Here is a 25804-nt window from a genome sequence, read left to right on the forward strand (position 1 = left end):
TTCTGTACTGCCTTCCAGAGTGACCAGCAAAAGCTCTTTTGGGAAGAATAAAAAGTCCAGCAAATGCCAGTCTATCCTTGGTAGTCCCAACCCCCCAAAAATTACTTTAACCTATATAAAGTTACCCTAATCCTAGTAAGTGCTGACTTTTCAGCCCAACCAAATTCCCAAAACAGCACATCCACAAAGATGAGAGGGAGAATCAACCTACCTGACAGCATTACACACACCAGGGGAAGAACACAAAATTGGTAAAAGGTATTTGGGGTTTCTGAGCTATTACAAACATAAATAAGCATCAGCAAATGACACTTTTCTTCATTTAAGTCTCAGAATGAAATGCTACATTCAAGGGAAATGTTAACCACAACATGCATCCCTGGATTGCTCAGTGGCTCTGAAGTCCAAATAAATATTTTGACCTACTGCCTCTGATTTAAACATTTAGATTGGCAACAGATTAGCCAAGCTACTGCAATGCAAAATAATTAGACTACATCTCTTGAAGTGGCTCCAGACGTCCTCTAGCCAGATGTTTTCACACAGAAACCTCAAACAGAATAAGATTCACCCAAACAGCATTTCTTTTCCTACACACATCTGTGAGCAAATGATACTTCAACATAATGAAGTAATGAAATCCTACAAGACTGAAAGCAGCACAAATGTCTCTCCACCAGCAGTGTAATTAACAGCAACACGATGCTGCATGCAGCACAGCCAGGTACCAACATGACCTCTGTATCTAATTTGAACCACAGCTGAAAGAATTTTCCTCATCAATACAAAGGGATTTCCTCATCAAGTAAACATCAGCAAAGATGCTATCCTTCCATGACTCTGAGTCTTTTCTCCCTTTTTCAAAGCACACTTTTAATAACTGGAAAAAAGGAAACTAGAAATTCAACATTTATTTAATGGCATACAATCCGACAGGGGTTTTTGTTTGTTACCTGTGTACAATACTTCTCCCTTCCGCTCAGTTGTCAGCGTGACCACTGTCACAGCTTTTACAAACTCAGCAGTGAGAGGACAGAAAGAGCTGGCAGAGTTTACAGTAGCTCTTTGTGAAGTGGATACACACAAAGCAACACAGCTCAGTGTTCTACTGAAGTCAGAAACAATACTTTTATTCAAAGTGCCATATTCATAAGTGATCTTGTAAGAGCAGAAAAAGTGACATTTCTCAGGCCTGAAATACACGAGTTCTGCAAAGCCATGACAAAACTGGGTGCAAAATGCTGGGCCTTTGTGTTCTTGAATTTGGGAACCAGTAACAGGAATAACAGGAATTAAGGTAAATGTCAGCAATTTGATGAATCAGAAATGGATACTTGTGCTCAGAAAGGAACAAGGAAGGAGAGCTTTCGAAATGCCAAGAAGTGCCCTTGCATAACCTCACAGAGCTCCTCCTTTCAGCACCACACAGCAGATCCAGGCCCAAGCACAGCCTTTCAGACACGACTGCCACGATGCTCAGTTTGTCACCTGTCATTTTTCCTAAAGCTGCTAAGATCAGACAATAGGAAGTGCCTAACACACCTCCTGTGGCTGCAGCAACAGCACAAAAGAGGAATAAACTCTGTCCTGCAGGATCAGGTACACCTTCATCAAAGGCTTGCTCCATGTCATTGGTAAACAGGATGAGGTGACAATCACAGAATGTTACAGCCAGGAAAATTGTCTCCAAAGCTGCTACATGTACACAAAAACCACAAAGCAGAATTTCAGATCACTGAACATCACCTCCTAGACAATGTGCGACCTGCCAGTTACCCTTAGTGAGTTTTTCACCATGCTCTGGCAATCTACAGAGTATTTACAGAGATTTGGGTTTTTAGTTTAAATTGCCAACGCAGAATGCAAGGGATTAGTTTGCAATTTATATTTACTTTGCCTTATTTTCCTGTCTGTCAGACCAGCAGAGACAGCCTTTCAATGGCTGTGGCCATCAGAAAGCCACACTCAGTGTGAGGCAGCAGAGCACATGTAAAAACAAGTTTACAGCATCAGCACAGCTTCACCTCTTAGTATTTTCTGAACGCTGCACCCAGCAGCAAACACAAAGTACCAGGACAATCAAAACCACCTTGGTCAGACACATAAAAAGGTACATTTCACTCAAGCATTAAAGTAGGCATTTCTCACAGTATAAAGGCACTCAGTAATGCTAAAGGTGTTATACTGGGGCAATCAAACAGAGCCATTTTATATTTTGAGAGGGAGTATTTGTACTCATGCCTCATTTGTCAGGCAGAGGCATTGAGATAGAAGATTTATCATGTGATAAACAGATTTTGCTGCTGACAGGACAATAAAGGGAAGCTTTTTGGCAGCAATTAGCCAGCACACAGATGAAGGTCCATTTAATGAAAGGTTTCCAAACAAAAGAAGAATCCCAACCAACAAACCAAACACGTTTATTTCAGGAAATCCTGCTCAAGGGAATATTTCATTTATATTTCTTAAAAGAACACAGGCAATCTTGAGCAGCTGACAGCACAGTAATCTTCTCTCCCAACATTTTTGTGATTTCCTTAATACTGATGCATTAGCCAGAGAGAACGTAGCCATTCCAAATGGAAGCCCCAACAGACAGCCTTATCTGAGAGACACCTGACCCTTCAGATGCACCCAACCTTAAAAAAGATTTATTAGCATCAATTCCTCACTGTAGATGTGCTCTAATAAAAAAATGCAGAGTTACAAGTTACTTTGAGGGTAATTTGACTTCCTCTGTTTACTTTCCCTAAAGAAAACCCGTGTAAAAAGGTTTAGGTTTTTTTCAGCCCAATGACAAATCAAAGATGCTCAATTGTTTAAATGCCCCAATCTTGAAGTACCAGAAGAAAGCTTCAGAGTATTTTCCTATGAAGACGCTGTCTGAGTATGCTTACAATATATTTGTAATTCTTTATGCCCTGTACAGCTACAGGACAAAAAAAAAAATCCAATTTACCTACTAGTTCAAGCTCTCACAGCCAATATTTTGTGATACTTCAAGTCAGTGCTTTCACTGCTGCTCTCCACACGCCAAAATCGAAGTATACTTCAGGTTTACTGACCTTACCATTGTTCATCACATAAATAACAATGATTTTAGTAAATAAGTCCCTTACAGGTCCCATGGTAATGGTTTCACTAATTCTGTTTCTGGAAATACATTTGCCAATAGAACATAAAGGAAATATTCACACATTTGGAGCAGCTTCTGTATTTTTCTGTCCCTTATCCTATTTATCTAGGAGGATGGGAGAAAAAACATGGAACTATCCAACAACTGGATTTACTGGATGCATGTGCACATGGTACAAGTAGGTGCCTCACAATGCTCAGTCCCAGAGGATTAAAGACAGTACCAAGATCTCTGTGGAACTGGGCTGGCATGGTCAGATGCAGTCATCTTATCTGTAATTCTGCCTTCCACTTTGTTTCTCAGGTTGGTTTTGTTTTGCCTCTAATTTATTTAAAATAAATTAACTGCATTATAAAAGCTGATAGGGGTAACAATCTTGTTGAAACTGTTGTAAACCAACAATCAGATGACAAGGAATGCAGGAGCATCTGAGCATCCTGACATTTCTGTGAGCTTATTTTTGAACTATGGACTGTAAAAATTTATCAGCCCATGCAGGTTGAAGCTATTACCTTTCTATTAAATGCTGTGGAAGAACTCACCCTGCAGGTTTTCAAAACAACAGCTGACATCTCTCCTCTTCAATTTCAAGCCTAGTATTTCACATTTTGAAAGGGCCCTCAACTTCAGCTAAATCCATTCTGGCTCTATTGCCTAATTCCTTTGAATTTCCTGCAAAGTTTCTAAGAACTGCCTCTGGGGGTACCTGGCACCAGCAGAACCCAGAGTTTTGGTAAGAACCACTTTCCTAGCACAGGTGTTAGGAAGTGGGAACAGCAGTTCATCACTGCTGGGAGCTGCACCTGCTGACTATTGGAAAGCTCAAAGAAAATGGATGGATCACAAATTAAACAACTTTGTATACAGATTGATTTCCCAGTTTGCTATGATAAAACATCAATTTCAATGAGTAACAGTGACCTACATATCTCAAATCTTTTGGCATTTCAAAGATAAAAATTAGAGGTGCCTGGAAAAAGAAAAAAAAGCGAACATTTACACACAAACACACACATTAATTTGCTTTACTGAGTTCTCTTGAGCCACTTACAACAGGCTCTCTTTAACACCTGGCAGTGCTCCAGCCAGCAGCAAGAAATGGAAGTCTCTCCCCAAGGTGACTTTCCCTGTTTTAGCTTGATGGGTATTTGGCTTCCAGAGATATTACAAAGTTGAAATGAAGTGTTATCTGCTACATCTTTTGTGCAATGAATGCTATGTAGGGACTTAGTATAACACTAAAAGAATAACAGGTAGGGGAAAATTACCCAGAGATATCTCATTTTGAAAAGGCAGATGTTCTCTATTTAAAATATGTCAAATATTAAATTCTATTACGCCTTCTTCCTGCTTCACTGCTACAGGCATTTTCAAAGATGAGGGAAAAGCAAAGCAAAACTGTCAATGCATCTAGATTAAGGTTGTTTACTTAATACACTATTGAAAAGAATAACCTCTATAAATTATGGGTTTGAAACAACAGGGGAAGGAACAGAGAATAAAGGAACAGCAGCATCCAGGAGCATTCACGTTTACAGCCTTTGCTGTGCTGCATTTCAAGATGAAGAATTTCAGAGGCATCGCTCTCCAGTAGGCTAGAAATTGGCAAAATTTAACAAAAATAAGTGATAATTTCCTTTTAAGAATCCAAAAATGGCATCAGGTCGACAAATCCCCACATAAACTATCCACCAAAGAAAGAATACATTTGAAAAAAAACATCTCTGGTCTCTTTGGCTCTTAAAAAAACACGACCTGTGTTATTTACTCTGTCACAGGAAGTATCTCATGTCCCCACTTGCTCTGCAAGACAGATATGCTGGAGATTGTGGCTAACACTGTCCAGCAGAGCCCTTAGTTATAGACACAACAAAAACAGGTTCTAAATCCTTCCCTAAAGGAGCCTGGAGCAAGCAGAGCAATGCAGAGCATAAAGGGCTATTGCTCAGAGTAAAAAGAGTAAAAACCTACCCCTCCTGAGCACAGTGTGACCATCTCAGCTTCACACTGGGGAGTCAGTCAGGAGATGTGAGGATTCCCAGCACAGGAAATGCTGCTCCTCTACAAGGACACAAGTCCCACCTGCACACTGAATGCAAGGTCAGATTCCTGTGGGGTGCTTTGGTTTGGGGGGGATTTGTTAAGTGTATTTTCAATTTCTTTAAATCTGTGAGGGAACAGGCAGAGGCACAAAACTGCAGTTTTTGGGCTCAACATCTCCTACTCCTGGCCAGCAGGATGGCCAGCATCCACATAGCTGCATCTCCCATGCCAGGGAGATTCCCTCAGCACCCTCCCCTGAGCAGCAAGGACAGAATTCTGCCACTGCACAGAGGTACCAGGAAACTTAATTCTCTCTGTAAGGCTCTCACACATAAAAGCATGAGCTATGAAAGCACCATGATGACACCTATTAGAAATGATTGTGTCAATGACAATTAACTCCAGGGAAATTAACTGATGCTACTAAACCCCAGTGACACAGGTTTCATTTTCACAGTCCCTACCAAAACAAAATGCAAGTTGAAGAACAAAGTGATGTAAAAAACTTGTAAAATCTGACCTCAGATTAGAATTTAAGAGCTGTTAAATCTATACCTTTTTATCATAGCAAGGAGAAGTCAAAACAAAACCATTTCAGAGGCAACAACCCACCAAAGTCTCATCACCTCTTCTGAGAGTCAGGGCTAAACCAGGCTGTGTTTTGACATTTCAGAATCTCTTTTCTCAACAACTGTGTTTTCAGTATTTTTTGTTGGTACTTGTAGCAATGAATTACTGGGAAACAGCTCCAGGTGGTACTTTAGCTGCAGTCAGTGGCATTATTTGAAAAAACACAAATTGAGAGTAAGACAGCTCCACATCCCACCCCCATCCTGGACACACTTCAGTACCTGCCGTGACCTGCAGCAGCACAAGAAAGCCTTGCTCTTTGAAATGGAACAGTAGCTCCAGGGTTGCTGTTTTTTCAATTTTCCTTTCCCCTAAGCAGCCACAATGCCTGCTCTGAAGCTGCCACTATGCTCTCCTGTGGGAAGATGGAAGAACAGGAGGTTCCCCCCAATACAGAGGAGAAAATCACAGCTCTGAGCCATGACAAACACACAGCCTTTATCAGTGCCACAACTATTCCAGACAAACTACTTCACTCCATGTGGTCCTGTTATCTAGGTGAGGCACGGCCTCACCTCTATTTTTACAGTCATAGCTATAATCTTATGCCCTTGCAGCCTCCTAAAACTATGCACTACTATTAGTACATATAAAAAGGTGTCCATCCCCACTGTAATTTTATCACTTCCTTTCAGCAAATAACAGTAGTTGTTGCTGCCACTAGAAAGAAAATAGCATTTCTTTCATGTAAGTCACAAACTAAATATATTAGATTATTTGAAGAGCTAATAAAAATGTGGGGGGTTTTTTGTTCATCTGTTTTTATTTTAAGACCTTAATCTCCTTCCAACAATCAGAAAATAGGCCAGTTATATTCACCTTGTAACTAACTGCAACCACTATTAAACCAGATACTCAGTTTATCATCTGTGCAGGCCTACTGACCTCAGGAAATCAACATTTATTTACTTCAACTTGAGGATCTGATGTCCTGAATAGATATCCTAGAGGACTGCAAATCTGGAGCACCAGTGAAAATAAACACTGATTTACACATTGACCTCTCTTCGACTCCTTTTAACACAGAAAGCAGCTGAACAATCCCCTCCCTTTTTAAAATCAGTCCTGTTTAGAAGTTTTTAAAACAGGAATCACCCTTCATCTTTTTAACATTTTAGTGTCACTGAAAGCACCCAAGGCAGCCATGAACACACAGCACCTGCTCAACAGAGACTGTAAAATTACCTTACACAAGAACAAAAAGATATCAGGAAAATTAGAACACTTGCAACACCCATAATCCAGCCAAACCTGAGGTACAGTCACTTGAGAGCACACCCAGCTTTCCCCATGCATTAGGAGTGAGATGCCATTCACAAGATTGTTGCAGGTTTTAAATGCTATGGTGTTATTTACATAGGCTGTTTCTTGTTCCACAGGACAAAGGCATAATCATAATATAACGTTATTATAGACTGTCTCTAATTTAAGACATATTTTCCTCAGCCAAGCCCTATCAACTCATCAATTTTTGTTTGCAGGGCAATGCTGTGAACTGCTTCAGTAGAATGAAGTGAATATTGCAAGAATAAGCAGATAAGAATAACCCCCTGAGGAGGGGTTCTGGTGTTTTTGTTTGGTTAACCTGGGTAATTTCTACTGCTCAGTTCACAGCTCCACGAGGAACAGTATCAGCACAGCTGATAGGGAGCAATCTAGACACAGAGGTGAAACTGAAAAAGCCCTGAACTCAGTTCTGCTGGCAAACACGATGCTCACAATAGGATGAGGATCACAATAGCATGATTGTCATCACTCAGGCTACTCCCTGCTATTTCCACTCCATGATTAGATGGCACTTTGCCATTTTCCTCAGTGGTTGTTAACCTCTCACCTTGGTTTCAGTTCTCCTTGTGGTTCCATCTTCAGAAGTGACAATAGACACGTGGGAAGTGGGAGTGCCTGGGTCTTCCTCCACAGTAACTGTCTCTTCCACCATTTCTTGAGGCTCTTGCATCATTGCTATTGAAGTCTGGTTACTGGGGCTTTGTTCCTATAAAGAGCAAGTGAAAAAAAATTAACTTCTCACTTCTACCATCATGGTGTAAGTACTCCACTGATTTCAGCTTCTTTGACTGAAAAAACCCCACGTTTTACCCAACAATTTGCAAGCAGAGATTCATAGAAAGGATTATCTCCTGTCAGACAAGTTTGCTGCAACTGTGCTGGTATGACTGGGCTCAGTGCAGCAAACAGAAATCATGTGAAGCATCTATCAAGTACTTCATATTAACAGGCAACAGACTGTCTTAAATTTAAATCTGCTTTAAGCTTTCTCAATGCCCAGCATAGAAGGAGTGGAATTTTTCTCTGCAAAAACATTCTTTCAGTTCTGCAGTGAACAGGCCCACTGGCTTTCAGAGCAGTTAATTTTATACACCATTGAAAGTTCCTTTGCATTTGATAAAGTACACGCAGCTGGAAACTAGAGAAGGCTATAAAACATCAACACCTACAATTAAATAGACACCTCTCTCAAACTGCCCAAGGCCATGATAATTAAACAAAAACTTCCTGGCTAAAGATTAATTCCCTGAAATGCTTCCCTTCCTACAGCCTCACTAAGTCTGAAAGGTCTAACTGGTTACAAGCTTATTTAAATTGATAACAGATAGACAACATAATAAAATCTAAACAGAAAGCAGGGAGATCAAAGGCAGGTTCTTGCAGGGATGCTGCCTAAAGAGAACACTGCTCTTGCCAGCACCAGCGCCTGAACCCTCCTTTTTCTTATGCAATTGTGTGTTCCAGCACAGAAATCAGACAAGCTCCCTTTGGAAGATGAATGTCTTTCAGAAGTTTCCCAGCAAGAGGCCAATAAAGAACCAGCTTATGCACCGAGAACTCAGACTTTTGCCCAGCATCATGAATCCTCAGCCATGTTAAATGAAACTACAAACTGCTCATTTCATTACAAGCCCTGAAGGTGTCTGGCTACAGAGGCTTTAAAGCCAAAGCAGGGCATCTGTTGGCACATCCTGTCAAACAGACACTCAAAGAATATCCTTTATTAAGGACTATACACACACAGACATATTTTTACATACATATTTTAAAAACAAAACCATAAAATCCAAGAAGAATGACACAAAGGCCAAACTGCAAATTGAACACACTGTGCCGAAAGCAAACTCTGGACAAATTCACTCCATCTCTTCACAGGACAATAAAAAGGCTTGGGATGGAACTGCTGTAACAGAGGTGCTCAGCCTAACTACACAAAGGTTTAAATATTCTCCACGTGTGAACCGCTTCATCACCAGGGAACTACAAAACCACATTTTGTATCATTTAGAAAAATTGCATTTCAACCCAGCTATAGCCTTTGTATTTCCCCTTTTACTGTGCCATATGACCTTTTGCTGCTGATGTCTCATTAAGGTCCACATTTAAGTCTTGCATGATCTATTATTTCTCTTTAAACAAGCTGAGATGCCTATGCCCAGTTTTCTTTTATTTACAGCTGTATTCTGACCTTCTGGAACTCAGACTTGAGTAAGAAAGCCACTCCCATTTTCAGGTAAGCACTAATATTAACCAAGACCATGACAATAAACCTCTGCCAATCACCTCAGTCAAAATGCAACAGACACAGCCTTCAAAGGTAAGGCACAGAAGTGATACAAGCAGGCACCACTTCCATTTCCATTGAAACCACAGAATAACTCAGCTTACAGAATCAAAGTGAATAAGGCTTCTGAAATCCTAAAGAAAATCACTCCTTCCAGTCTGCAGGACTCAAATCATTAATGGCAAATAACTTATGATACATGCTGAATTCTTCATGGTAGAGTTCAGATGGCATATCGTGCCTTCTGTGCATGGCTCCAGAAGGGGAATTGCTCCTGCAATAAATACATTATTCTCTTCACATTTTTCTTGAAGATACTGTGTTATAACTGCAACTCCCTTTCTCACACCCCACAGTGAAACTTTCCTGCAAAGAGAATAATTTACACAATACTGCAATAGAGACTCAGAACTTTTATTCATCTTCACTCAACCAAAGCTTACCAAGAATAAAGAAATCAGTTACATGCAGAGGGTTTTTGCACAACACCTTATCCCTGTAAAGATCACCACTGCTTCGAGGTGGAACTTTCTCACTGCTCTCACACCAGTATGTACACACAGAGCTCATCCACCACCTTCATCTCCAGCTGCACTTGAGGTGCTGGCATGTCTCTGTTCCCCTCTAGACTTTATAAAGGCAGCCTCTGCTTTCTGATAATAAACCTGAGGAGATGGAAGGTGGAAAGAAATATTTTGTTCTTTGAGCTTTTGCAATACTTTTTCTTTATTAAAAAAAAAAAAAAAAAAAAGAGAGAGAGCCTGCCTTTGTGTTCAGACTGCCTGTGGGCAAAGGAAACCTTAAAAGCTAGGCACTTAAACATGAGCAAATTGCAAGCTGGAGCATATTGTCTTTAAATGAGCGCTGTGCTGGATTTTATCCTCTGGCTGCTTCTAAAATGAAGATTCAGGGAGATATGGTACAGATCTGCATTCCTACAAGAGAAAACTATTGTTAGCAAGAGACTGTCCTAGGCATCAGAGAGGCTAAAAGCTTGCAAAGCTCAAGGTAGATATCTCAACACAGGTGCCCAGCCAGCATCAACTGTGTCTTTCTTGTTACTGCGCGAGCTGCTGAGGAATGCAGTGAGCCAAGGGGACAGCCAAGGGGACAGCCTGGCACCCAGCTCAGGGGACAGCCTGGCACCCAGCTCACCCCTGAACTTCCTGAACCAGGTGCTTCTTTCATCTCCAAACCCACTCCTTTCTCTACATCACTAGCCTGGAGCTGTCACAAGCGAACATTAATGTAGAAAAGATGCAAAGGTTTTGTTATCTGCTTTTAGACACCATCATTAAGGATTTTAGGTCATCACAAATTGCAGAAACTGGGACACATTACCCTTTTCAACTACTTCCTCTGCACTCAGCTTCGAAGCCATTATTTACGACGCTCTTTTTTGCTAAATACACCTCAGCATCTCAGATTGCAAACATTTGGCAGGTATGCCTAATTATCCAGAGTAAACCACAAGCTGCTGGATAGGGCTGGAACACGACACCCCTAATGAATAATGCTACCAGTAGTTCCCTGCCTGCTAGAAGAACAAAATAACATTTTCTCATTTACCTTACTAGAGGCTTCCAAAGCAAAAGCAATGAGATAACAAAACTCCACCAAATTATAGGAACAGATTCCAGTGCAGTTATTGCATGTGGTGTCAGTAGTCATGACTCTTCCTTTTACTTCTGCTTTTCTGAGACCAAATGAATCCTATCCTGTTGATTTGTGCTTGCATCTCCAGTGTGCTTTAAAAAAGCCAGGCTATTTACAACACAAAGCAACAATCAATTTACCTCCAGCCTGTAAAAGTTAAGCACAGATGAAACAGCTAAAGACCTTGTAAAATAAGCAAGAAACATAAAGTAACAGTAATTCTTGTTTTGTTAAAGAACAGTGATTTATCATTTAGGGCACATATCTCCTAGGGCTTATTTTGCATTAGACTACTATAGCTTCTGTAATCATCACCATTTCAATTCCTAGCGTTGTATTTCCATCAAAGTAGCTATTTTATATCTGTTTTAATAAAAGAATAACCTCCCCCAGGAGGATCAGACATCCTACTTCAAGACAGTAAACAAAGTTTTTTATTCTCTGCCTATGGAACAATTTTAAACAGTCTGGAAATAATATAAAATTGCAGGGGATGATTATTTCCACTAAAACAGCCTCTCTTCAAGAATACTGAAATCATGTACATCAAATCTGCATTGTCCCCAAGATCTCCTTTGTTCTAAAGATTGCAGTGCAGGCTATTCCAGCTACTCCTTACTCCAGGCTACAGTCACATACCAGATTTGAGGGTTTTTGCAAAGCACAAAGGCTGGATTCTACATCAGTGGACATACTTGTCCTCAGCCAACCCCAGCACAGACAAAGCTTGAGTGTATCAGCTTCTGTGAAACACATTACAAGTCTGGGCATAATTAATGGCATTGGACAACAATGCTAATTGAATTAAATGTGGATTCTCTGTCCTCTACTACTCTTTAAGTTACTTGTTAAAGCTTCCATCTCTGCAAAGCACGAGATTATTTCTAAGTGCAAAGCAAGAGAACACTGGCTCTGCTGGAGTCAAGCTCAGGCTGATGTTGTGCCCCAATGGTCTCCTTCCCACTCAGGTCTGCACCTCCAGCTCAATCATGTCCTCAAGCTTTTATTTGCTGAAAGCATGTGGAAAAAGACACAAAAGGCAAATCTGCAGGAACACAGCTGCTGAACAAAAAGTCTGTGTTGAGATCTGCATCAGACTGGGACATCAGAGAAGAAGGAAATCACTGATGGAATTTGTAGAACTTGGCGTACTTGGGGTAGACTTTTTCTAGTACAAGATCAACTCCAGCAGCTAAAGACTCTCAAATCTGGTTATCACAGCCTCCTGCCTTGTCAGAGCACCCTTCTTTCACCACAGCCTCAAGATCCCTGCTGTGCTCTCTGCCTTGATTTGTCCTGAGAGCTTTCTGTGCATCTCAGCAGTGCAAAAGCTTGATTGCAAGCTGAGCAGCTCAGGCCCATCACTGAGCCTGTGTCCCCTGAGGGGCAGCAGTACAGGAGACCTTCCCACTCTTTCTAGTTTGCTGTTCAAAACCAGGTGAGCCCTCATACACTCAGTGCTTGCACTACTGCAAGGCAGAGCACCTTCTGCAAGCACAAGGAAACCTGAAGTTCAGGGACTGCCACGGGCTGTTTCCCCCAGCTCAAAAAGCACAGTGAGGTCCAAGTCTTCAGCACCAAAGCACAAGGACATAGCCAGACCCACCAAAATTCTTCATGTCAGGGGAAACATTGTGCCAAAACTGGGATCAAATGATGGCACACTCAAGCAGGGTGGCTCTAGAACAACAAAAAGCACATGGACCAGCCTGTACTGAAACCCAGGCACCCATGATGCTGGAAGGGGAGTCTACAATACAGAGAATGACTTAAATATGGGAATACATAAATATGTACTTTGCTGCAGATAAACAAACCTCCATTTAGTAAACTTACTTTTGTTTTCTCATGTGAAATAAAATGTGGGGTTTATATACATAAATATATATATATTTATGTATATGCATGTATACAATGTATTCAGTGCACTTCCATGTGAACCCAAACACATCAACCTATGAGAAAGCCCAAAGCTCTGCTGGAGCTCTGACAAGCTCTCCCCTAAGGCTGGTCAGTTCAGAACAGAAGGGAAATGTTAGCCCCAAATGAAAGCAGGCTGTCCTGGCACGGGGTACCAGAATGAACTCAGCCCCACACCACAATGCACCAACTGTTTCCTGAACACTTACACACTTCCTTTGTCCTTCAGAAACACACACGACAAGCAAGGAACAAATAATGCCAAGAGCTTTTAAAGCACCAAGGTTAAAAGGAACATTTCAGCAACTGGAGAAAACCCTTCACTACAGGAACTCTGAAAAGCCACAAAGAGGAGCGGGTTTTTTGGGAAGCAGGCATGGTAATTCACCCTTTGAAGGCATAACACCTTTCAGGGAGAGCAGGAGGTTAAGGAGAAGGAATCAAAGGCCAGCCAAGGCCTGGAGCAGCAGTATCCATCCCTCAAGTACAGCAGGACACACTGGGGCTCTGTTCAGCCACGCGGTAGCTGCCCATCAACGGGCAAATCCAGCGCCTGCCCCACGGTCAACAAAGATCCTTTTATGCTATTTTAAACAATCTGAAGTGTCTCAGTTAATGGAAGACCGGGCAATTGGCCCTCAACTATTTCTAATTGACTGGAATGATGGATGAAGCTAAAGGGAAAGCTGACCCACTGAACTTTTCCATACAAAGCTAGGAAACTGAAGGAGATTGTAAACAGTTTATTAAGAACTAGAAGTGGGAGAGGCAGAATCCCAGAGGCTTTGCTCCTCTCAACCTGCTGTTAAGTTGTTTCAGACTAAGGAAAACCAAGAGCTTCAAGTCTGAGCAACAAACAAAAAATACATGGGAAGGCCTAAACAAATAGGGTATTTTTCCCATGCTCTGCTCCCCTTTCTCCAGGAGCTGTTTAGCACTGCCATGCAAGCTGGTTTTTTGAATGAGAAAGGGCAATCTGTCACTCTGACAAGGTGTCTCTCAGGGCTCTCTATTGCCTTGCCCTGCTTTTCAGATTGACTGGGTGTTAACCACGGATGTCAAGACATTACATCTCAGTCAACTTCAACTGATGGGATGATATGCACTTAAAACTTACATGTTAATCAGTGCCACTACATTAAGGTAATGCTCAGGAAACCACACATGCCCCTGGATTTTCTGAACAAAACCATCACCAGCAGCTTTGCACTGCAAAGGGCAGCAGTGCTGCAATGTGACAGAGCTGTCTGCTCACCTCAACAGCTCCTGGGAAGGAAGTCTGAGGACACACAACTTCCAGATGGGGAAACGGATGAGTAATAGGTTCAAATTCACACCATTTAACTTTAGGCAGCTTAGCAAGGTATCTAAATGCAGGATAACTTAATTCTTTCTTGTTAGTCAAAAAGAAGAGTAGGAGCCTCAGAAAACAGAACTTGCACAGACTAAATTACTTCCTCGGACATATCCAGCTCTTGCCACTGATTCCGCACAGAAATTATATCAAGTGCTTCAAGGAAGCATTAAAGCTGGAGGATGAATCCAGGCCTCAAAGCCCCAATGTAAGTACTCTGTGTAGAACCCAGAATAGGACAAGGGTATCACAAGTCATCATTCAGTCCCTTAGTCATAACCTTTTTTCTCCCAGCAGTTCAGCAAGATCAAGTAGTAAAATAGAAGCATAAGTCATTATTTGTAATATGAAAACTATACAGGACAAAAACCCAAAAAGAAAAAAACAAAAGCCAAAAAAAACCAAAAAAAAAAAAAAAAAAAAAAAAAAAAAAAAAAACCAAAAAACAAAACACCCCCAAAACCCCAAAAAAGAACAAAAACCGAACTCCAAAAATGAAAGAGCACCTAGCACACAGAGCTCTCCTTCCCTTAACTGTAGACAGCCTGCCCAGTAGGCAACTGAGCAGGAAATGATTGTTTCTCACCAAGATTTGTACAGAGAGTTCACTGCAATTTGCCAAACTACCTCCCAAAGACAAATACAATGTAAATCTGCATGCCTAATCTTTGACCAAACCCAAAACAGATCTGACTTGTTTCCTCTCTGGAGTCTTTCAGATGAACTAACCAAGGCTAAATTAGGGAAATTTTTAGTGGGACGAGGTTACATCATGGATTATAATTTTCCACCAAGTTTTTTTCCTTCATCTCCACCTGCTGCCTCTATAGCACTGGCATTAAGGATGGTGTGGAATGACTAATTTTACATTCCTTTCTGCAAGACAAGCATTCAGATTTCATTTCTTCCAGACCCCACAGAGTTTGGATCACAAATTAAATGGATGCATGTGTTACTAGAGATCAAGTCCACAAACTTACATGCACATGGGAGTCAGAAGTACAAGCTAGGTCCTTCATCTAAAACAAAAAAAACAACTGTCAGTTTGGCAGGTGAGAGCAGGTTTCTTTCTGCAGTCTGTGTGTCCCAGACTCTACCCCAGCCACCTTCACACATCATTAGTGAGTTAAACCAAAGCCTGCCAGACACAGCCAGTTCTAGGCTAACACACACACGCCCACTTGCACGGCTACAAAACTACCTTAGAGAATTGCTTTTAACTTCAAGGCAGATCTAAACCATCTCTGCATTCTTTGAATTACGACCAAGGCTGGAGCATTATTTGAGTGTCCTAGGAGCCATATCAGATCAGTGTTAAATTTAACTCATCTCCTCACCCACCCACAATCTTGCTGGTAGAGCTGAACTACGCCACAGAAATGCTTTTTGTGGAAAAACACACAACACAAAAAGCAAAAAAAAACCAAAAAAAAAACTTTTCTAATCCTGAGGGAAACAGAACAAACAGACCAGTGATGATTGTTTAAGCCTGCATTCCAAGAAAGCTGTTCCTTAAAATAAATTATTTCTCATTCTAGGGAATACAAAGCAATTGACAATAAATCCTATCACCCATCTCACCAGGACTGTGCCTGCCAGGGTCTCCCACTATTAAGCCCCAGAGCAGCTCTGCCTGGCAGGGAGGCAGCAGGACTGTGTCAGCCCAAACAGCTCCCAGGAGATGATCCCTGGTAAATCACTCACTGCTTCTTCCCCCTGCATCCCACCCCATTCCAGCCCCCCACCAAAGCCACGGTCTGCACACAGCACAGCAGGAAGGTGGGAACACCTCTGACCCAGCCTGGCTCCTTTTGCTGGGCAACCCCAGGGAGCAGGAAAGGGACAGCAGGAAAGGAACTGAACTGTGCAGGAGGGCCCTGGATAGGTACAAATCCATTGGAACACCAAAAGACACAAGTCAACAAAGCCAAAGGCTGCTCTGACTGCTGTAAATCTTCCAAATGGAAGAGATTCCAGCACAAAGACAATTTTCCCAAGTGCAGTGCAGTTACTGTGCTATTTCAACTACCCAAGAGAGCTCACTGATGGTTTTTTGTCCAGCAGTCTGTTTATTTCACACATTTTCTGTTTATTCCCTAAGACTGACCTTATTACCCCTACTTGTACATGGCAGACCTCACACATTGGGAAGAGGGAACTGCCTGTGCTAAACTAGCAATAAACAGTATGGAAAGAAAAAAAGCAAGGAAAAAACCAAACAAAACCAAAAAACCCCACCAAAACCAAACAAAAAACCAACTCCAAAACAAAAACAACAAAAACCCAAACAAACAAAAAAGGTGAGCACTTGGATATGAAAATCCTGCATAAGAACATGTTCAGTTCTCATATCCACCACTGTGGAAGGATGTGGATGCACTGCACTGGGGTCAGAGCACACCCAAGAGAACAGCCAGAGAACAGCAGGATCAGAGGTCTCTCTTTCACACCTAAGGTCCAGCTGTTAACCTCAGAAGAAGGTCAAGGAGTGATTTGATTACAGGTCAAGTGCCTAAAGGTATAATGGAAAGCTGATGGAGAGCCCTTCCAAGAGAAAGGTTTAACCAGTGTCTGTGGTGAAGACTGACAAGCCACACACACATTTAATTTTAAGACAGCAAGTGTGAATTCTGCAAGTAAAGAAGAAACATATGGAAAAATTTGCTGCTGAACAGGTTGGGCCTAATTATTTTTAAGAAAAATGTTTCTATTTACTGATAAACCTGATAATGGAGACGTGCTCACCTGCATGCACACAACTCCTCACACTTGACTGCTACCACACTCTGAAGATTTTTCAGGCTGAGAATAAATTATTTAAAGCATGTGAAGGAATACTCCATCCCCCCCAGCCTGCCCTCAGTAAACTACTTTTTCATGCAATCCAGAGATTTCTGTTGGCCAGAGAAGGGGCTAATGGCACCTGTTCATCTTTTGCCTATGGAGTTGCCTCTCCTCCCACCAGTGAGCCCCTTCTCAGCTGTCAGTAGCACTTCAAGCAAGGCCAAACTGCAAACCAGAGCACTGTGTCAACTGAGAAACCACTGCCCAGGAAGGACTGTGTGTCCCATTCCCAGCCTTTGCTGTCTGCAGCACAGCTCCAAAAACCTGACCTGCCAGCACAACTGGAACAGCTGTGGGACAGCAGGAACCAGGAACTGAAGAAAAGAGAAAGGATGAGCACCCTTTATCCAGGCACTGTCACCTAGAAAATGAATGGGAAACCACTGGTTCCATTCAGTTTATAATAAGAGTGCTCAATATCGACAGCACCCATTCAGCAAGGACTGCTATTACAGCATGAATCTCAAAAAGCAAAAAGTAATTTAAGCTAAGGTGGAAGTCACTTGCCCAGAGGTAAATACCTTCACCAGCAAAGTAAAATAGCTCTCAATTTCTTAGTTAAATGTGTTTAGCTTTTTCCATTTGTCATCAGCTCTGGCTAATGTTCCACATACTTGCTGGAAATAGGCATCTTTCTATGACCACTCACTCCTCCTGGCACTGTGTATACAGTCAGCTCTTCTACATTAAAGCACTGGAATTGTAAAATCCTATCACGTTTGCCAAGTGTTCAATTATTTACATAGTACCTTTTTATTATTATTTCTCATGTGTTTTTATTTGGGACTTCACAATGGAATTCAAATATGATGAATACTGAGACATGATGCAGCCCAAGAGTCAGCTGTCTGGGCAGCAGTCTAAATCACTTTTAAGCAGGTTCTCAGAGGGCTTTTGAGATAGAGCCATTTCTCAATTAAACAGACACAGATCAAAACAAGAGATCAGGAGGAAATTAAGGACTTGCTATTAACAACCATCAGTCACAAACTAAACTCATGCTCTGAAGGCTGCACTTCTCTGCAGTTGGCAAGACAAGCTGTTTGAACCTAAGGACAGGACAGCTGCACTTCCCTCCCACTCCTTGTTATGGTTTTATGCCAGAAAACAGAATCTTTCATTTTTCCAGAGAAGCCTTGCCAAGCTGAGGCTGCAAATAGGATATGGGGTGTTAGTAAACTCCTAGGCAGCTTGCTCACAGCCTGGCCAGAACCACTCCAAGTTCCTAAATCCCTCCATGCACCCTGGCAGCAGTGACAGCTTCCCTTTCACACAAATGATGTTCCTCTGTCAGATTCCTTTTGTAAATCAGGCCTGCACAGGCCATGCCATTTTCACCTCTCCTGGCAGAGAATGCAGCACCCAGGTACCCCATCTTGACTCCTCTCCTTTATAGGCTTTCCTGTGACCCACCTCCACTACTAAAATTTTGGCAGAAATAAACCAAAGTCCTCCATAAAGCATTAGCTGTACTGGAATCATCTATACACACAGCTGTCTTTCCTGGAGTTCAAATGAAGCTGTTTTGTTTTTTTCTCCCAATTCTTTACAAGGAATCAAAGATAAACATTCATCCCACCCATCTTTTTTAACAGCAAGACAGACTCAATCACTACAAATCCAGCAGCAGCAAGTCCACCACCCACTAGGAACACCCTGCCATAAACACTGTTCCTGCCTCAGGACTCACCCTGAGCACAGCACTGGGAATATTCTCAGAAACACACACTGTCAGGGTTCATCCCACTTTGGTTTTCAGCTTGTGGGTTTATTTTTTTCCCAAGAGAAAGCCAATGTCTTCTAATTCCTTCCCAGAGTCTCCAGCAGCAAAAAACATCTCCAAAAAGGTGCTGTTGAACCCACAAGTCAGATTTGCTGACTTGGACTAACCCATCACTCAATTATATTAACAAATTGTTAACAAATAAATTCATCTGACAGAAATCCATAATATTCTACATCTCAGCTTGCTAAATCAGGAGTATTGCAGTTAGTAACAGATAAGCATATGCATGGAAGATGGTAAGTTTGGCAAACAGTTGCAAAAGCAATGCTGCAGCCTGAAGAACGCCAGAAAAAGAGGAACAGAGGAGAAAAAGCATTACAAAATGCATGAGTCTATCCAGGGAGGGCAAAACCAAACAATAAAGCACGTCAGGGAAAAGGGAGGACAGATAAAAATGAGAAGAGACTGAACCCATAAATGAGCAGAGTGTCATGTGGAAGCCAAATCAGTGGCTTTCACATGAAAAAAAAAGTGGCAGGAAAAGAGAAGGAGGGGAAAAGTATGAAAGAAATATTTCAGTTTTTAATTCCATCCTGTTAACAGTGCTTTTGTTCACCACATAAATCTTCTGGCGAGCAGTAGCTCCCTCCACACAGGGCAGTATATTAAGATTCTTTATTAAGGCTTTCCAAACACCATAATGTCATTCTTTGGCTTTTTATGTGGTTTGCCTAGACTATGTTTTTGTTGCTAAGCTCTCATTAGATGTGTATCTTGTACTGACAGGGAAGAGATTATAAAACACAAGAAACCTGAGCACAAGCCCAGTATTTGATTTGACACAAGTGAACACTCAGGCAACCGCACGATGTCCTGTGTGTGCCTTGGGGACACTTCTGGATCAGCTCAGCATGAACAGAATGAGTCTGAACTGTCCCATGGTGGTGTGCAAGTGATTAATTCAGGGAAGGACACAAAGGGGAGGAGAGCTCAGAGCCAGATGTATCACAACCTATCTCCCACATCAGGAACTCCTGTGCCAGTCCCAGCACTTCCAGCCCCCGGGCAGGACAGCTCAGAGCTCTGGCTGAGGACTGGCAAGAGAATATTGCCCCAAGCAATGAATACCAGGGAAGCACAAGAACAACACAACACAAAGATGGAGCCAAATTAATAAATCTTGCTTACAAGGGATGACAGCACATCAGGAAGAGCAAATGTACCCATCTAGTTACCCGGGTGGAAGACAGAGATATCCATCCTGAACAGCAAATTGTGTCCAACACCATGAACACTTCACGCCCCACAGGCAGAAAGCTAGTCTGATTCTACACTTAATTAAATTATCTGTGTCAACAGTGACCAAACACATCAGCATTTACAGCCTCCCACCATTTATCAGCTCACGCACGCAGAAATTAAACCGACTCCTGAACAAGGAATCATCAGCAACTCTGATCACAGGAAAAAAACACAGAAAACTAATTTTTGCCAGAAGTTTAAACTGAGCACAGTTCCATTTGCAAAATTACATGAAACCAAAGTATAACCTTATCATTCACTTAACAAAAGCCACCAAGTATAACAGGCTGTTAGTACACATCTAAAATGTGTTTAGAAACCCAGAAAATAGACCAGATAATGTGCTCTATATACCCTCAGCAGCAGACATTGCAGCTATTCTTAATCCCAGTTTTGTGAATCTGGTAGACATAATTCATTGTGCTTTTGGAGCCATAATATTTTGCAAAGCACTGCAGTTTGCTGGCTTACAAACCTGCCCTGCCAGCTCACTGTGTAGAAAGATTTCTGCTGACTTCACCCATCATTCAGTTGCACTCATCAGGGATTAGTATTTTGCCCTGCTAAGGATAAAGGCTGCAAGTACCAAGCAGGAAAGGTTACCCATGTGGCTGGAAAAGACAGGTAACATTTTGATAGGTAATAAATACACAGTGAATGAGCACTTAAGGGGCACTTGACTGTTTCTTCCATGAAGTTCAAGTAGCATATTTAAATATCAAATGCTTTAGAAATTTTACTTATTATTAAAGATATAATAGACAAAATCTTTTCATCATGCATTTTATACCATAACTTCTCTAAGAGGAAGTGAAATCATCAGAGAAGCCTTTATATTCTTTACAGACTTTCATGAAAAAAATTCTTCTCTTCACAACTTCACACCTGCACATGCACCACAAGAAATAAAACAATTTTTTAATGGAGAGTATTTAATGTAATGTTAAGAATCTAAGAAACCATGAAGGTAGCAAGCGCTTCTGGTGCAGTCCTCTACCACTAAGGACACACCTCAGCACTCTGCCAATTCTGAAGCACTGCCATATTTTGCAATGAAGGTGGTTTTCCATAGTAGGCTTCTGTCTTCACACTCAGTGGGAAGAGAAGCAAATTTCAGTACAAGTCTGTATAATTAATCTATTGGAATTTTACATTATTAAAATGGCAACTTCAGAACAAATCAGTGAGTGAGCTGCTTCAGGAACATTACCTTCACACCTGCAGCAAAAATCCCATGGCAGAAGAGAATATCAGTGAAAATAACTTCTTATAATATTATGCAGCATTTTCCAGTTTGAGCAGTCAAGCAAGTTCAAATGGTCAGCAGCAAAAACCTTTAGTAAACCATTTGGATCTTGATTCTCCTAAGAAAGTTTTACAAGAGAACTAATTAATTATCAGGAACAGGTGCAGAGATGTTGAAGTCTTCATCATCAATAACCATGGCTCCAGCAGAAACGTTCACTGTTCTTACCCTCGGAGCAGTATGAATGTGATGACAGAACAATGGATTTACTTCCAGAAGAACACGAGTTTGTGGAGGTTTGGAACTCAGGTGAGTTGCCCTGCAGGGTGTATGAACCATCCAGCCTGCCCTGCTCAGCCAGTGCAGGGCCCAGAGGATGCAAACAGCTGCTGCACTGCAAGAGAGAGGCTCCACAATGCCCTGGCCACCCCAGAGCAGCTCTGTGCAGGTCTGTGCCTCAGGACCCCAGCAGCTGTCCCAGAGCTGATCACTGCACTGCGCACAGGGGTGAAGGAGCTCCGCACAAAGAGAGCTCAGCCTGCAGAGCTGATGTGTGCTGCCATCAGGGGTGTGTGACAGTGCTGGTGCCTGAGCCAGCTCCAGCATCAGCTGCAGGCTGCTCTCCCTCCCAAAGCCTGCCAGCAGCAGCCTGGGGGAGGCACTCCCCAGCCCATCAAGAAATAACAAGTGACAATTCAGGAAAGCATGTTTGCTATCCATTCATGCGTGCAAACCCAATCTTGGGCCAAACAGTGGATGTGCTAAAAGGTTTTCCCCAGAGGAAATGTGTTTATTAATTAGTATCTACTGAATTAATTGGCTCCCCATATGCTCTGCTGTGCTTCTAAGACTGAAGCCCTGTTGTTGTTACTGAAAGGTGTCAGGCATGGTGACTACCCAGGAGGTTCATCAGAACACTTCAGTCAATCTGAAAAACTAATTTATGTTTTTGTATTCATCAAATTCACAGTGTATCCACCTGTGGCTGAAGACATGGAAAACACATTTAAAATCTCCAATCCATAATAATTTTTTAAAAGGCCAACACACACTCTTACTTCAGCCACAAGTGTGATACACAGCAGAAGCTGAGGAGGTGCTGAGCTGAGGCCATCACTCATCTCTTGGCCCCTCACCGGCAGTAACCTTGGCTGTTCCTTTCACACACTGTTACATCCCTTACACCAACCTGTTCTAGCAACTGCTGCCACTACTATCAAACCAACCTTTACATCCATCACATTCTCTCCCACACCCTTTCGTCAGTGCAGGAAAGGTATTTTTGGATTCTGACTACATTTGGCACAACTCTGTTCAATGACACAATTTTTCTAATGCTATCAATCTCTCAATGAGACACTATTTAACACATGTCAGTGTCAGCTGGCAGGGACCACAGCTCCCGTCATTCCTGGTACTCCAGCACTCATCCTGCACCAGCCTCTCTGTGTAAGCTCAGACTGTAGCAGTTGAAGAGGGAGAGCAGTCCTGCAATCTCCCTCTTAAGCACATGCCACCACAGGCTGTCATCCTCATCTCTGAGAGAGACAATTTACTCTCCAAGACATTCCCTCTCCACTGCAATGCCACCTCTCCTAATGCCCCTGGATGCACCCACACAGGGCAGAGGCCAGAAAACCCTTTGTCAGAGTATGGAGGACAAGCACTCATTATGGCAGCCTTCCTAGCAAATTCAGAGACCTTTGATGTTTATTTAGTCCAGGTCTCCAATTTCAGCATTCCCTCACGTATGCAACACCCACTCAGTCCAATTCAGAAACGTGAATATCAACAGCTGTAATTACCACACCCAGTGGCGAACTCAGGCTGCAGCAGCAGCATCCCTGACACAGGCAGTGCTGCTCACCCTGGCTCCCTGGCAGAAATAGCCTGAAGTTGTCTCTGCAATAGAAAAGGAGTGTCTCAGCTATATTAAAATAATGTGCTCCAAGATTTTACCACTGTACCACCACACTACAACACAGTACTTACTGCAAGCTGGGCAGGCCCAAGGACCAGGCATCTGACATCATTCCGACAGAAACTGCTCTCACAGACAGGTCTCAGGTGCAGCCATAATGCCATTATTTAATTCCACATGGCCTGTGCTCAGCCTGCAGGAGCAGAGGGGGGGGAGAGCAGTCCTACAAGCACCCTCTTGTAAACACATTTTAGCACAGGCTTGAGCTTCTTCAGCTTAGAACCTCAAGAAAATGAAGCTGAAGACAGCCTAAATGTACAACCTCAATTCTACTGCAGGAAATGGTTAAAGTATATCACAAAAGAAACATTTATCAATATAAACAGGTGTAATTGTGATCTGTTCAAAACAGCTTCCTCCAGAGGAAGATGGTCATGCTGGTAAGCAGCAGCAGAAGCTGCAGAGAAGCACAAAATCACGTTCCTAAATCAGAGGCCTTGTTAATAATTTCTTTGCAAGTACAAAATAACTAGAACAAAAATTAAAGCTACTTTCAGATAATAACATCCTCTGCAAGGCAGGCTGCAAATAGAGTCAGCAGGATCTGTGCTACCTGTCTGGCAAACATATTTTCACTTGATAATGGGCATATGACAAGCAAGACTTCTGAAGTGACCCATGTAAAACATCAGTGCACAACACTGTGCTTACAACACTGCAAATGGAAAAGGTGGGATGATTCCTCCTGTCTGGGAGAGCTGTTTCTGAAAGATTTGCAACATGCCACATGGCAACACATATAGCACTTCATCCTTCCAAGAGATGGCAAACCTCTCTTAAAGCAATGAAGTGCTCCTCTTTAATTCAGCATATCTGCCCCACCCAATGATTAAATCATTTGACAGTTAATTTAGGAGGATGTATTTCTCTTCCAAATGCTAGTAAAAGGCATACAACAGTAAAAAAAGGCAAATGTTCAGTTTCCAGGCACTCTGATACAGCATAAACCTACAGAAAGGAATTGGAGAAGCAGTAACTATGCACAGCATCACAGCAGCATAACCTCAATAAGCCCATGTGTACAGACTGTTCCTAGAGACAACTCTTTGCTCTTCAAGGATTCAGGCTTGAAGGGATCTTTTCCATGCACTTCACTTAGTTTTGGTTCACTACCCTGCATGCAGATACAGAAGACTTCGTAACACATTTACTGCCCACCTGCAAGACATTAATGATTAATTTCCAAGCATATCAACTGTACACAGCTTCGGGCTGCTGGGCTTTCCTTTTTCCTCTGTCTCTTCACTGCTTGCTTTGAAGAAAAAAGAACAAGAATATCACGCAAAATCCAGCTAGAGATATTAAAACATTGCAGTATTTTTCAGTCTCAGCAGAATAGCTGGGGAGTCAAAGATTTTAATCAAAGGATTAGGAAAAATTATTTCAAATACACAAAGTGCATGCCAGATCAAATCCTGTCTTCTGTCATACAAGGTAACTGTTATCCAGTGGACTAATTTGCAAACATAATTTTATCTATTTATTAACTAAATCAGTCTAGGTGAGAAGATGTGAAGATATGATTTGTCCTGTCAGCTTCACCCTGGGAGCACGGCAACTGAGGATGGAGGAGGCACCTGTATGAGGTCCATGCTGAAGTGGGATCTGCATGCAGAGACAATTCAGTTGATGGTGAAAGATGAGATCCACAACCACTCCTGCCTGGTGCTTTGAAAAATGTCCCATTTGTTCTGTCATGTCTGCAGAGCAGCCCTGGGGAGTGGCTGAGCAGAGCCCAAAGGGCAGCCTGGCAGAAACTCCAGCTCTGAAGGCACCCAGAGGAGCTTCTTCCAGTGGGCCACGAGGAGCTGCTGCAGCTCAACTGTCCCAAGGTGAGAGCATCAGCCAGAGGGAGGGGAATTCACCTAGCAGGGTCTGGAAAAGACAGGGTCTGGGAAATGGGGAAGAAGCCACAGCTACATTTGAATATATCCCTAAATCCACATTTGGCCATCAGAGGAACAAAGACATTTGATTTAGATTTACCTCGCCTATCTGCTTCTCTGTTCTTGAAAAGGAAAGTATTACTAAGGTTCTTCACAACAGAGTTAAAGGGAACTTCCTGCAAAGATCTCCCCAGACAAGAAATGCTAGTAACTTCTTGTGAGATATAAATACAGCAAAAGCTCTCAAAAAGTTTCTGAGTCCAACTTTTACTTTCCCAGTACAGGCTGATCAGATGAGTCCTTGATGTCTTTTGTAGCTGTCCTTTACCTGGAGGCTGACTGTGGGAAAGGTACAGCCACAGCTTCTCGGTGTAACTCCTGACACAAATACTGTCCTGAAGGAAAAACAATGCTCTTTTGAAATAAAATTAAACCACTAGCGAAGCAGAGCAATTACTCTGGAGAGAAGCCACTTTTAATAATAATAAAATCCATGCAAGGACAACTGT

At 42.2% G+C, this 25804-nt stretch overlaps 1 protein-coding gene across 2 annotated transcripts in view; it reads right to left on the reverse strand.

Moving 5' to 3' along the window:
* ARVCF (ARVCF delta catenin family member) overlaps positions 1–25804 on the reverse strand; it is a 152030-nt gene that overhangs the window by 80180 nt on the left and 46046 nt on the right. For both annotated transcript variants that reach the window (XM_058816432.1, XM_058816433.1), the window contains exon 2: positions 7644–7802. In XM_058816432.1, coding sequence (XP_058672415.1) covers positions 7644–7802 — 159 coding nt within the window. The remainder of the gene's footprint in view (positions 1–7643; positions 7803–25804) is intronic.

This window comes from Ammospiza caudacuta, chromosome 18 (assembly GCF_027887145.1).
Source record: "Ammospiza caudacuta isolate bAmmCau1 chromosome 18, bAmmCau1.pri, whole genome shotgun sequence".
NCBI lineage: Eukaryota > Metazoa > Chordata > Aves > Passeriformes > Passerellidae > Ammospiza > Ammospiza caudacuta.